The sequence below is a fragment of the Bos indicus genome, chromosome 9 (assembly GCF_029378745.1).
Source record: "Bos indicus isolate NIAB-ARS_2022 breed Sahiwal x Tharparkar chromosome 9, NIAB-ARS_B.indTharparkar_mat_pri_1.0, whole genome shotgun sequence".
NCBI lineage: Eukaryota > Metazoa > Chordata > Mammalia > Artiodactyla > Bovidae > Bos > Bos indicus.
The window spans coordinates 27,181,204-27,196,461 of NC_091768.1; the positions used below are offsets into that span (position 1 = coordinate 27,181,204).

Consider the following 15,258-nt stretch of genomic DNA (forward strand, 5'->3'; position numbering starts at 1 on the left):
GGGTGTCACAGGAGTCAACAAATAAATGTAAGAAATAATGCCAGGGTATGATAGTGCTGGGCTTCCCAAGTGGCTCAGTGATAAAGAATCTGCCTGCAATGCAGGAGCCACAGGAGATGCGAGTTTAATCCCTGGGTCAGGAAGATCCCCTGGAGGAGGGCACAGCAACCCACTTCAGTATTCTTGCCTGGAGAATCTCATGGACAGAGGAAACTGGTGGGCTACCGTCCATAGGGTCACAAAGAGTTGGACACGACCAAAGCAACTTAGCATGCACGCATGCATGGCAAGTGCTATGACTCGAAGACAGGGAACTGTGTGAGAAATGGAGGAGTCATTTTAGGCAAAATAGTTTAAGATCTTTTGGAAGAAGTGGCCTTTAACTGGAGGCCTGTGAAGAGAAGGAGCTGTGGGCCATGAGAAAGTCTGAGGAACAAGGCTCTGGGCAGAGGAAATACAATGGAATAAGGAACTGAGACAAAAATATTCCTGGAGGGTTGAGGAACAGGAGAAGGGAGCAGGCTGGAGAAGAGGCTGTAGGGTACACAGAAGCAGGAAGGACCCAGCAGAAGTCTTTTCAGAGGATGCCTTGCACGTCATTGTGTTAAATGCTTTCCTACAGAATATCTGTATTATTATAGCTTTAGAATTATTATTTCTCTGATTTTGAGAAGACAGTAAAATAAGCTACATATAAGTAATTCATAACATTAAAATATTCTCTTAGTGTTGGATATTTAGGTTGTTATCAGATATTTTCCATATATATATATATATATATATATATATATATATATATATATATATATTCTCTATATATATTTTCCCTGTATGTGTATTTCCATATATATATTTTTCCATATATATGTGTGTGTACATATATATATATATAAAATGCATCTTTGCACATAACATTTTGTCCCAATTTCTAATTTGTATCTATGTCAGGACACTTTAAATTTGTTGTTTAATTACTAGTAACTTGTTTAAAAACAAACATGACTTAAAATCTCAGATGCAAAGAATGAACACAGAAAATTGATGCTAAAAAAGCTTATTCAGTAAGTAGTCAGTTCTCTGAGTCTCATTTGCTTAATTGGTGCAAAAGAGCACAGTGTTAAATCAGTAACCGTTACAGGCAGATGGGTGTTGGCTTACAGCACTGCTGTTAAACCTTAACTAGCAGGCATCTATGAGTTCTGTAGGTCATCAGTAACCCTTTTCACCCATGCTGATGGCTCAGCATATCTGTTTCACTATTATTAGAAAATCAATGGTAAGTCCATTTTCCTGGGTCACTCCATTCATATACATTTTCCCCTTTTTTCTAAAAACCTGACTCCTTACCCCTTTACTAATCAAATTGATGATTCATGCCTCTTATTTTACTGAAGCATACTGAAGCAATTAAAAGAGAATTTATTGTCTCACCCCAAATCTACCTGATTGCCTACATGTATACCTGTCAGCTAACATTTTCGCCTTGCTGTGGATGCATTGTCCCTGTTCTGTGTAAGGTCAAACCCTTCACTTCAGCACTGGATCGCGTCTTCTCTCAGCTGCTGAAGAACTTAGGATAGTTCTTACACCAATGACTTTCTCCCTATCAGTAGACTGTTTCCATTGGCATACAAATATGCTTCAACATCTGTACTCACCAAAACATATAGACACAAACAAACCCCTAGCCTACCCTGCTTCTTTGGCTGTAGCTCTATTTCTCTGCTTCTCATAGCAACAGTCCTTGAAGTAGTTGCTTTACTGTTTTTGATTCCTCCCTTCACATCCTTTAATAAAGCTTTCTTTACTATTTGTCCACCAAAATCACTGTATGCAAAGTCAAGAGTAGCTTCCATTTTTCCATATTTCTTATTCAGTTTTCAATCCTCATTCTTATCACAATTTGTCTTCCCTCCATCTTGTTTTTTTTTTAACCTAACCTCTAGGACACGAAAGTCTCCTGACTTCTTACTACACAGTCCATTTCCCCTTGGTCTCTTTTTCTGGATCCTTCTCTGCTGGAGCTATGAAGTTTAAAGCCCTGAAGTACACTCTTTAAGTGTTTAGCTCTCTTCTTTTCTCTATGTCTTTTTTAAGAGATTTCATTCTTTCATGTGCCTTAAACATTCATTTATATACTGATGACTCAAATTTATGTCTATGATTCAGTACATCTTTTGAGTACAAGACTCACATCTGACTGTTTACTTAGGACGTCTAATGGCAAGTTCTGATATAATGTGGACAAAATAGAGTAACTGGTTCTGCAAATATTCTTCCTCCTTTCCTATCTGTCCTCTGTCTGCTCCCAGTTCAATAAATGGAAATACCAAAATTTCCAAATGGCTCAGACTACAAGCCTGAAAGCCAATCCTGACCATTCTCTTCCTACACCCTGCAAAGGAGCTTTAGCAAATCCTGTTATCTTAACCTCATGTCATATCAAGAACAGAACTAGATCTCATCTTAAATGGCATCCACACACACATGTCCATTACCACCACTGCTATCTCGCCCATCCAATCCAAAAGTATCCACAACTTACGTGTGAAAGGATCCAAACTGATTTCCATTTTGCCACTCTTGTCCCCCTGCAGACTATTTTTGCAACAGCCATGGTGATATTTCATACATAGACATTAGATCATATAATGCTTAGCTAACTCGAAGTCTCCTTGTGCTTAAAATAATGTCCCAACCTCATACATTTACAGAAAGTGGAGAAAAATGAGTTATTTTATATTTATACTGTTTCAAGTTCAAATAGAAAAATCAACCTGTGACCCTCAAATATTTTAATAAACACCTATAATTTAATTTTAAGGGGAGTATATTAATAAGATACAGAAATTAAAATAAAGGCTGGATAAAAATAGAATAATGGTAAAGAATAATATTTGCCAGTGATTTAGATGTGTGTAATTTTGAAACACAAATTGAGGTTTTACTCTGAAAATACAGAAAAAAATAATGCAAAGTCACAACATATGAGGATTTGTTTTTATTCACATGAGCATATTTTTAAAATATTTTCTAAAACATGTAAGTGTTTTCCTCATTTCAGCTTGAAGTAAACTTGAGTTTCCTCTCTTTTAAGCAGTTTAGCAATTAAGAAAAACAAAAAATCATTAAAAATCCTGAGGACAGCAATTCTAGTGAGTCTGAAAGACTGGTTTTTGTCTTTCTTGGAAGGGCAACTCTCTAGTGAGTGGACAGCTGCAGGAAAAATAAACACAGATTCAACAGACCCTGGAGATTTGAGAGGTGAGAGATGTCACAGACTGCCTGCCTGCATATGCTACTCCAAGTCTTGTCTTTTCATGTTGTTTTGCTTCCAACACATTCTAGGAGAGCATAGCTTGAAATTTATTCTGAAACATGGTCAAATAAAAATTCAGATTACAAAATACTCTGTGAAAATATGAAATACTGAAGCTAAATTTCTTTCATTAATAATACTTTATATAATTATTTACATTACTTTGTCAGCACCAACAAATTTCAATTTCTCCTTTGTTAAAAATGCAGTTATCTTCTTCCCCTCCTTTTTCAATCTTCATATGTCTTCAGATTTAGTAATTCCATAGTTATCAGGGAAAATACTAGAGTTTGTGCTTCATTTTTATTTTCACTTGACTAACTGATAATGTTTTCCAATCATGACACTTTTGCCCCTGTAGACAGATTTGATCTTACGCAATACTCAAAAGGATGGGATCGCTTAGAAAATAAAATGCTTACAACCAGGAAAGAGATCTAAACTCAGAAAGTTTTATAACTCTGATATATCACATTTATGACGTTTACTTTTTTTCCTTTCTCACTTTTCTAAAAGAAACCTATAATACTGTTACAACTTGCATTCTTAGTAAATGATGGAATTAGTCATAGACCAAGGGCCCATCTTTCCAAGGTTAGAAGACTGCAGTGAAATGCTCTCATCATTATTTCATAAGCCATTAATTCCTTATGGTTTTTACAATATTCATTCCCATTCATTAGATAATATTCTGCTATCTTTGCTTTCAAAACTGCGCTTCTGGCTTTACATTTTCTGAAGAATAACTTAGGAGGAAAAAAAGACCCAGCGGTCCTAATTATTTGGCTATTTGGTAATAATAAACTCCGCTTTTTTTCTATTGAGAAGAAGGAAACAGGAAGCAAGAGGACAAGAAGAATTGGACTCATTACGCCTCACACTATGACGCCACAGTTAACATACAATACAAACGCTTTAAAAAGTGAGTAGAAGGGGGTCTGGATATACAAAATGCTTAATGGATTAATTTCAGTGCTCATAAAATCCAGTGCAAAAGTTTGAGTCCATCCAAGCTGCAGGCTGCCTGATGAATCTGTTGTACTGAGCCCACCCCCAGGAGGGCCGCAGCCCCTTGGAGTGCCCGGCTAGCTGCAGCTCTCTTCAAGAGCAATTGCAGAGTGTGCCAAATTGTGAGATATTGGTTCCCCTCTTGGGACTAAATGAGAGCACCAAACTCATTCTCACTTGTGATTCATCAAATAAAAGATTTGAGGACCTGTCACTAGAGGTTTTTCTGGCAGAGTGGAAAAGGGACAGAGTGTCTCTACAGTATCAGCAAGTTTTTTACACTATGAAATACATGACATTTTTTGAAATACCTCTTAATTTCAATTTTATATATTACACTACCTATGAGTGTGAAAACCCTAGAGTCCTCCAATTACCATTAGATGCATTCTCTAGCAGGTTACGCGTGCTAATGAAGGGAAAAAATCTAATTATAATTCTATAAATGGCTGTTTATTAGTGAGTCATCCTCCTCTTTTTACCCTTCTAAGCTGTTTTTCTGGATGCATCAGGCTGTATACACATTTTGCTTTTTTAAGTGTGGAAAACAAATCTATAAAGAGGCAGAGGGGGGAGTAACACTTTGAGTGCTATGTTGGAATGAAAAGCAACTCCAATGTTTCAAATTTTTTTCATGCAGTTCTCAAACAGTACAAAGATTTATTAAATAGTCTTCCTTTCTTCATACTATTTTTTACATTTAATAACAGTGTTTACCAAACATTGCTTGCTGGTTACCTGTAGTGAACTGAACTACTAGCCAAAACTTCAAATGCCTTTTCCATGTAAATTGTAACTACAGGACAGAACAGAGGAGATTTGTTACCATATGAAAGGCATGGAAAATAGTCACTTATTGCTCTTTCTGGCCAAATAAACTTGGATGCTAGAAGCAGAAAAAATTGATTTATTTCACTATTTAATATCCTTTGAGTTGTGTTTTTATATAATTTCCCACAGTTCATCAAAGCATCCATGGTCCCTGAGTGAATTCACAGACAAAGAGATTGACATTCTGCCCTCCAAAGCTAATTTGGCAACCGTCAATCCCAATTTAGTTGCCAAATGTGTTCCAAGGGTTATGTTAGGATGATGGTTTACAGTGAATCAGGGGACTTTGATAAGGTTATCACAGACTGAGAACACATGAGGGGCTGGTGTACACCATGCTGAACTGCACATAATTCTCAAATCAATTCAGGATCTAAGAGCCCACTTAATATGAGGTCATTCTAATCTAGACAAGTTATTCCAGGGTTTAAAAAAATATAGTTGTTTTTATTTTTTTTTAACTTTAAATATTTCTAAATGTAAAGCCTTAGAACTCTTAATAGAAGCATGTTCTTTTATTTTTTACATGGCTCTGTGAATAATCTATAAAAAGCAGAGTTGCTTTAATTTGGCATAGAATAAAAGTTGATGTTCTAGAATGATCTCTGATTAGGCTTTGAGACAAACAGAATGGCACTTGCTTAGACCACGTTTGTATCTGCTTTCTTTTATTTCCAGCAGGATACTATCTTGAAATATTAATGTCTGTGCTTTTATTTTTCATACCTAACATTTGGAAACGTCACCTAGTGAATCAGGGATGTCCTTCTTGCTTCAAAGAGGAATGACGTCGATGTAAGGAAGTACAAATGAGAACAGTTAACTTCCTGGAGCCATCAAAACCATATAGCCATCCAGTTCTTGCAGAGAAATAGAAAGCAACTCAGATATTAGAAAAAATGGTAGAATTGTGAAATGGTTTACATTGTTTTAACCACAAGAGTAAAGAAGGTAGAAATCTAAGTGGAAATTCTCAGATATTTTTGTAGCTCTCAGTGAGAGCCTCATGGAGCATATAAGATTTTCAATACCCTGTGAATAAGGCTCCTCATCTTCTAGAAATTCAATTATAATTTTAAAATAAATATGCAAATAAAGTAGTATTAGATATAGGGCCTTTCATGGTCTAGTCATCTCAACCATGGACAAAGATACGGGGAGGTTCTGGAAAGAATTTTGCCATACAAATGAATATATATGGTTTGGGTATTAAAAATGAAGTTAAGTATAAATTCTCACCAGAGCTCTTGGTAATCCAGTTTTTTGCTTCACTTGATACCTTGGGTAGAGTCCGTGTTAAGTAATAAATCTTCATATGCACACACATGACAATCTACACTGGGATCCCTGCTTAAAAGGAAGTCAGAAACTAGGGAACTTCTCTGTGCTCTGCTTAAAGGTAATCTAATCTGTAAATGCAAAGCATGTTCCATGAACAAATAAGAACATCATCGCATAGGAATTTGTTATTGAATGTTTGCTACTAATGGATTATCTTAGTTCTTATTGCCTGAAAAGAAGAAAATTGTTTTTTCAGAAAAGAAGAAAATTGATCATGTGCTTGAGGTCCTCTCCTTTAAAGCTTTGCTGATTTATTCACAGTCCAGAAACAGCCTTCTATAGGTTTGAAGCCTGAACTCAGCACTTCTCCCCCAACCAGAATTAGCAAATGCTCCCAGAGAATATAGCATCTTCTAAAGGTCAATTCATCTTTTTGGGGTCAGTTACCAATACAAAGTATCATTCCATCAGAACCCCTCTACTGTTTTTGATTTGTTATTGTCCAAAGTTTACAATATACACACACACACGCATAAAAAGACTATATGAAGAATAAAAACATGCACTTCTTGCTTCATCTTATGGTCAATCTAGAAAGATTGCTATAGCCCTCCCAACACAAAACAATTCATTTCCTCTTTTATTCATATTTTGGAAAACAATTTGCTTTGCTTTTCTTCTCTGAGTAAGAAGTGAATTAAGGAAGTCGGATTCTTTGGGGATGATGATAAATCCTTTGGGACATGTTGAATTTAAGGTGACAATGGAATTGACATGACACAAGCAGAAAGTTGGAGATGCGGGACCTTAACTTAGCAACAAGGTCAGGACTGAAGATATAGATCTGTTAGACATATGTGTAGAGATGATACTTTAAATTATGACAGTAAATTGCATTTTCAAGTGAAAGAAAGTAAACAGAAAAGCAGAAAGATCCAAAGACCTTACTCCTTACTTTAGGGCCTTAAAAGGAAGTGGAACGGATAAGCAAACAAAAGAGAATTGTAGAACTAGGAAAATAAGCAGTTTAATTCAATGAATTACAATAGGGAACAGGAGAACAGAGGCAGCTAGTTCATTTCTATTTGGGGGAAAATTATACTATATGCAATTCTTGATAACATGTAGTACATTTATCCTACATCCGAAAGCAAAATCTATTTTGATGATTTGGGAAATAATTTTTTATATTTCATTTTCATTTAAGATTTCTTAGACTGTATGCATTTTAAGAAAAGCAAGATAAAAATATGAATCCAATTAACTGTCATCTTGATATTTATTAAACTTAGTCTTAATTATCAGACATGTTTTATTAGTAATTGAACAGGTATTTTTACTTCTTGAATATCATTAATTCAAATCAAAAAATAATTATGAGACTCTCCATACCACCTTTTCCCATATGAAATCATAAAAGCAAATCTTGATACAAGCATTGATTTCATTCAGCAGAAAATATCCAAATATCAGATACCTCTTTAAATGAATAATTCATTTTTTAATAAAAGGAATAAACCTGGGATTGATGCAATAGCACTTCATTTCACACAGCACTTGGAACTGGTTTTTAGGATTTGTTCCCTATTGCCTACAGTATATGACAGGTTTTATTCTCTTTCCATAGCTTTTGTTTGCAGGAGTGCAATTTTATTCTTCAAAGCTTAAATAGGCCATATTTTTACATAGCTTTTTTATATACCAACTTTTTAAATGAAAATTTATACCTAGATAGCAAAAGCAACTATCAAAATTACTAAAACATTACAGCTTTCTAGACACTGCTAATTAAAAGCATTCATTAAGTATAATTTATTGCTTTGGTCATGTCTAACAAGATAAGTTTCTGGTAATATAATGAAACAGGAGATATATACCTGCCTCCATATTATCAAAGGGCTAAATACAAACAAATTGGACTGTTCTAAGTGTAAAATAATCCTTTGGTTACATTTCATGATCTGTAAGTAAATTATTTTATTTCTAAAGATAAAGGGTTTATCTTTCACTGATGGTGCCCATAAACGACCAGAGTAGAAACTGAGATCTCAAGATAGTCACATAAATAAAAGTGTTAAGATATAATTTCATCCTAAGAGTAATTTATAATTGTGACACATCCGATAGAATACAGTTTTCTTTGCAGACATCAGAAGAGCACTAATCTTGTTTTCCTGAGTATAACTATTTGAAAATCATTTCATAAATTTCATTTTCCCAGGTGATGAAGCTAGTAAGTGAATTACATATTATGTGTATTCCTTCTAACAAGGCACTTTGAAGTTAGCTATAGAATAGCAGATCTCTTCTCTTTTCAAAATAACTCAATTTGGTTAACAACTGGAATTAGTTCTATTTCTATTTGACATGTGAGCAAGAAAATCAGAACTGACCAAAATAATACCATAAAACAATCAGACCAAGTTACCTGAGGAATTCACCAACTATTAGTCTAACAGTTCAGGTCACATTTAATGCTCAAAGGCAGTTGCCTACAAAGTTAGCAAACATTTTGGGTTAAAAATTAATGCCATCTCTGTATCATTAATAGAGCATCTATTAAAATATCATCCTAGGAAGTAACTAACTGTATGGTGTTTCAGAATATTTGGTGGTGGTTTACTCTCTAAGTTGTGTCTGACTCTTTGTGACCCCATGGACTGTAGCCTGCCAGGCTCATCTGTCCATGGGACTTTCCCAGGCAAGAGTAATGGAGGGGGTTGCCATTTCCTTTTCCAAGGGATCTTCTAGACCCAGGGATCAGACCTAGGTCTCCTGCATTGCAGGCAAATGCTTTATTATCTGAGCCACCAGGGAAGCCCTCAGAATATTTAGTCACAACACTAATACCTAAACCATTAATATAAATAGTGTGGAAATAGTTATTATACAATGTAAATGTTTGGAAATGGTTTTTATGTAAGCCATATGTTTATTTGTTCCTACAATATTAAGTGCTGATTTAGATGACATTCACAATGTTTTATTAATATCATTGAGATAAAATTTTTTAAAAGAAATTTCTCTGATTAGTTTTATTTTTGCTTAAATCTCATGGGGATAATAATGAAACTATATTAATTGATATTGTAATAATGATGTTGGATTTACACAGAATTTTTGATGGGAAAATATTGTCTATACAATTATGGATAGAAATAAAACTGAAGATCAACCCAGTCAGCCGTGTGTATCATATTATTATAATTAAGCCATTTCATTCCTGAAGGTATTCATTAATGACACTAAAAACTGTTTCTCTCATAAGTACATGGCAGATAGTTTAGCAGAAAAAGTAGAAAAGACACTGGAATAAGAAAACACAAAATTCTAAACTCTAATGGGTAACTCGAGTTTGCCTTAATATTGTACTACTTGGCATTATTTCTTGCCAATATTCATTATGGAGAAATAACTCCTTTACAAAGTGCTTTATGGAAATAAACACACTCTCGCACATACATAAAGACTACAGAATGTCCTCCCTGATTTTATTTCTCATATTTGTCCTTCAGCCTCAAACAAACTGACCCATTCATATGGTCAAACAATTTTTGGGAGGAGGTGAGGGAATAAAGTGGTTTATATTCTGTAACCTAAGTATTATCAGCAGTTTCAGGAGCCCCATTTTTGAGCTTTCATATATCTGTACATTTTTCAATCACCATTGCTTCCTTCTGGCACTCTATTACTTGAAGAATGTGAGGCAGTTGCAGAAGCTAAAGAATTAAATGGCATAAATACACGTTTCTCAAACCCTTTGAGCAGGAAAAGGGAGGAAAAACTCAGTACAGATAACAATATAACTGTGCCCTTTATAGTTTTCCTTTAGATTATTTCTTAAAAGGAAATTATTAAATTTTCATGTGCTCTGCAGAGTCTAGCCTTGGTTTATAAGATGAAAAGAAAAAGAAATATTATTAACTGCTTCACTGCCAAGGGACAGCCGATACCTGCCTGTGTGCATTAGCAGAATTCTTAGTAGCTTGGGTTTCACCTCTTTCAAACGCTAACGTTTTAGGATTTGGTCTCACTGCAATTCCAATGCCCACGTCCAAGGTCATGAGATCACAAGCTTTATCCAGTGCCTACAGTCATCATGTGGCTGCTGCTGCTGCTAAGTCGCTTCAGTCATGTCCGACTCTGTGCGACCCCATAGATGGCAGCCCACCAGGCTCCCCCGTCCCTGGGATTCTCCAGGCAAGAACACTGGAGCGGGTTGCCATTTCCCTCTCCAATGCATGAAAGTGAAAAGTCAAAGTGAAGCCGCTCAGTCATGTCTGACTCTTAGCGACCCCATGGACTGCAGCCCACCAGGCTCCTCCATCCATGGGATTTTCCAGGCAAGAGTACTGGAGTGGGGTGCCATTGCCTTCTCCAGTCATCATGTGGAGTGGGAAGCAAAATTACAGAACATTTGTGTAGCCGGCCTGGTTCAAACCTCTCCTTTTTTTAATATTAAACAAACTCTTTAATCTGTGAGATCATCTTGCTTAGCCAATATGCCTGAATACCTGTCTTCCAATGATTAAGGTGATTATTTTATTGAAAATGTCATTGAACGTCATTTTAGTGAGGAATCTCTTTGAAGAAATTACATTTTACAGCAGTGTGTATAAATTGGGCAAGGAATTCAAGTCCTGTGAAGCATGCATGCTTTTCTGGCCTGAAAGAAATGTGAGCTTTAAGCAGAAAATTAAGTGTCCTTCTGAGAGTCACCTGAACAATTCCTTTTCATTGGTCACGACATGTTCAGGAAGGGACCACCTGCTGCCAGGAGTGTGGAGTATGACGCCTGGTGAGAATCACAGAAATGCCACCCACCAGGGCAGATACAGCAGAGGGTCCCAGTGAGAACTTGTCCTAAACCCGATCCTAAAACTACAGGTTCCAGAAGCCTGGGCTATATCTCATATGATAGCATCACCCTCTTATCTTTCATCATTTGCTTTAGTAAAAAAAAAAAAAAGTCAAGATTATTTATACTCAGAATCATAGTTAAATAATAAACAAACAGACTTGAAAATGCTCAAAGAGCTTTGTGAAGTGCCTGTATGCTAGATTAGAAATGTGAATTACCACGACCCCATCCCCCACGCATCAAGCTATCTAGCCCTGCGAACAGAGTTCCTGGCCACTTTCAGCTCTTTTAGCGTTTTAAAGCAGGTTATCATCTCTGGGTTTTAAAAGTGTCAACATCTCGGCATCATCTTTCTGCTCTAAGGAATAGAGAGCTAAAAGAACATTTTTATAATCTCTTTTAAAATTACTATGAAAATGTACAAGTTTACAACTCTCTCAAGTGTCTCAAGTAGGATTTGCTACTGTTTTGAATGGATTGTCTTATTTGACTTATTTGCTGTTAACTACATTCAATAGAAGAAGGATGATGGTTGTAGAGATGTACAAACTGCATTATTTCCATAGTAAAGGCATTTATGTTAGAAATATAATAGCAAGACACACATGCAAATACAGAAACATACACACATTCATAGAAGTACAGCACGAAATGAAACCTGGATGAAAATATAAGTATTTTAAGTCTTTCTGAGACTGTTTTAGAACAAAATATCTATTTCATTCATTTATGTGATAAATTATATCCCTCTGGTAACAGTCTTATTCAACTAAAACTCATTAATTATTTGAATTATTACATTGGTATTTGGGTCTAATTAGGCAAGTCTTCAGCAGAATAATAAGCAAACTAAGTGATTTCATAAAACCTTCAAGATCTTACCTTTGATAAAATTCCTACTCTGCTTCAGAACTCGCTCATGAGTCAATGTTTTAAAAGTACGCATTCTTCTCATTGTAGTAATCAATATTTTACTTTAGCTTTGCTTAAAATAATAAAGGGCGTTTTTGTGACACACTGAAATATTTCTTTGATGGTAGAAATGCAGAGAGAGAGATGAGGACAGCTTTCGATTTACCTTCATATGAGGTGCATCTACGTGACAAAAGCAGGGTGAGACTGCCTTACTTAGGAAGAGGCTTGTTAACACACAACTGATGACTCAGGCAAATCAGATGGCAAATTACCTTTGAGAGGTCCCCAGCCTCCAAATAGAAGCAGATAACAAACACATTCCACGTAACCCAGAGGACTAGCCAGACAGCATACTGTAGAAAAGCAAGAGAGAATAACATAATTAATTTTGAATCAGCTGAGTAAGATTTAAATAGAACTTGAACTTTTGAACACCAAATCTTAAAGATTTGTGGGGAATATTAGATATCACTTCTTTCTAAGAAACAGGATGAGATGTACATTTATCTCTAGTTTGATTTTTTTTCCCCTCACTGTAGTGTTACAACTCAAACTAGCTTAGGGATAATGTCTTCATTTTTTTTAGACAAAATAGATAGCAGCCAACATTTCTGTTTTCAGGGGGTATGGTTATGGTTTCTAGACATCAAAAAAATATAATGCCTGAATAGATGTATCAACTACAACCCTTCAAAAAGAGAACTCTTATTTTCCTTTAGCAAGATCAACTCAATGCTTGATAACATGTAACCTTTCCCCAAGTTACCTAGGGTCATCTTCAAATCAGTTTTCATATCTCTGTCCCATCTAATCATCTTTCTCTCTTTGGTATCTTTTTTTCCATTTATCTTTTCATCTTAGTTTATCCTCTTGTGATCCCCCATTATAGTGACCATCTAGTTATTATCTCTAATTCTATTTTGTTGTCATATTCAGTGTGCTGTCTTTGTCAACAACAAAATTTTCTTACCAAGACATAGTCCTGAGCGTTCAGTTAGCTAAAATTTATTAAGCCCCTTGTTAGCAACATGCTAGAAAGACACTGAGGATAAAAGACCAATGATACATTCTTCCTGAGTTCAAGGCAAGTAAAGGAGGTAGATCAGAAAACAGATGCTTCTTATACAAGAATCATAAAAAGATGTATAGTCTGAGCTTAAGGAAGAAAGATAGCAAAAGTGTATAAAGTATTCTGAGAAGAGGTAGTCCTACGAAGTTTAACAGAAGAGTTGAAACACCTTCGTTAGAGGTGAACCAAGCTAACCTATGGAGTTTACCAAATAACTGAATCAGGGTTTGGAAGGACTATCATGGGAGGGTACTATAAACACAGAGAGCAGCAAGTGTGATTAAAACAACAAAAAAAGATGAAACAAGAGGCTTCTACATCATTTCTCTGCTAAATAAATACCAATGACTCCCATTATTTATATGGTAAGTTCCAAAATCTTTATTTTACTGTTCAAGGACCTCCATGAATATTGGAGCATGTTATCTTTCAGACACGTTTCAGTTCATCCTTCAAGCCATTATGACTTACAGATGTACTGGATTGCTTCTCTTCCATGTATGTGGAAAGTTATTTCTTACCTCTGTGCCATTTTGTATGTTATTCTTTATCCTTTAGTAATTTTTCTTTTTCTTAAGTACTCCTCTTACCACCTATCAATACTCTATTTTTCTTCAGAGGTCAATATAAATATCATCTCTCGAGTGATACCCAGTTGGAAATGGTGTATCCCTGCTTTGTGATCCAGTAAGATCCAGCTACCCAAGATGGGCGGGTCATGGTAGAGAGGTCTGATAGAATGTGGTCCACTGGAGAAGGGAATGGCAAACCACTTCAGTATTCTTGCCTTGAGAACCCCATGAACAGTATGAAAAGGCAAAATGATAGGACACTGAAAGAGGAACTCCCCAGGTTAGTAGGTGCCCAATATGCTATTGGAGATCAGTGGAGAAGTAACTCCAGAAAGAATGAAGGGATGGAGCCAAAGCAAAAATAATACCCAGTTGTAAATGTGACTGATGATAGAAGCAAGGTCCGATGCTGTAAAAAGCAATATTGCACAGGATCCTGGAATGTTAGGTCCATGAATCAAGGCAAATTGGAAGTGGTCAAACAGGAGATGGCAAGAGTGATCGTCGACATTCTAGGAATCAGCGAACTAAAATGGACTGGAATGGGTGAATTTAACTCAGATGACCATTATATCTACTACTGTGGGCAAGAATCCCTTAGAAGAAATGGAGTAGCCATCATGGTCAACAAAAGAGTCCAGAATGCAGTACTTGGATGCAATCTCAAAAATGACAGAATGATCTCTGTTCATTTCCGAGGCAAATCATTCAATATCACAGTAATCGAAGCCTATGCCCCAATGAGTAACGCTGCAGAAGCTGAAGTTGAACAGTTCTATGAAGACCTACGAGACCTTTTAGAACTAACACTCACAAAAGATGTCCTTTTCATTATAGGGGACTGGAATGCAAAAGTAGGAAGTTAAGAAACAGCTGGGGTAACAGGCAAATTTGGCCATGGAATATGGAATAAAGCAGGGCAAAGACTAATAGAGTTTTGCCAAGAGAACACACTGGTCATAGCAAACACCCTCATCCAGCTACACAGAAGACTCTACACATGGACATCACCAGATGGTCAACACCGAAATCAGATTGATATATTCTTTGCAGCCAAAGATGGAGAAGCTCTATACAGTCAGCAAAAACAAGACCAGGAGCTGACTGTGGCTCAGATCATGAACTCCTCATTGCCAAATTCAGACTTAAATTGAAGAAAGTAGGGAAAAATCACTAGACCATTCAGGTATGACCTAATTCAAATCCCTTATGATTATACAGTGAAAGTGAGAAACAGATTTAAGGGACTAAATCTGATAGATAGAGTGCCTGATGAATTATGGATGGTGGTTAATGACATTGTACAGGAGACAGGGATCAAGAGCATCCCCAAGAAAAAGAAATGCAAAAAAGCAATATGGCTGTCTGGGGAGGCCTTACAAATAGCTATGAAAAGAAGAGA

The 15,258-nt window shown here is 36.0% G+C and overlaps 1 protein-coding gene across 1 annotated transcript in view; it reads right to left on the reverse strand.

The window, feature by feature from the left end:
• NKAIN2 (sodium/potassium transporting ATPase interacting 2) overlaps positions 1–15,258 on the reverse strand; it is a 1,176,020-nt gene that overhangs the window by 523,993 nt on the left and 636,769 nt on the right. Inside the window, exon 3 of the mRNA XM_070795835.1 lies at positions 12,488–12,568. Coding sequence (XP_070651936.1) covers positions 12,488–12,568 — 81 coding nt within the window. The remainder of the gene's footprint in view (positions 1–12,487; positions 12,569–15,258) is intronic.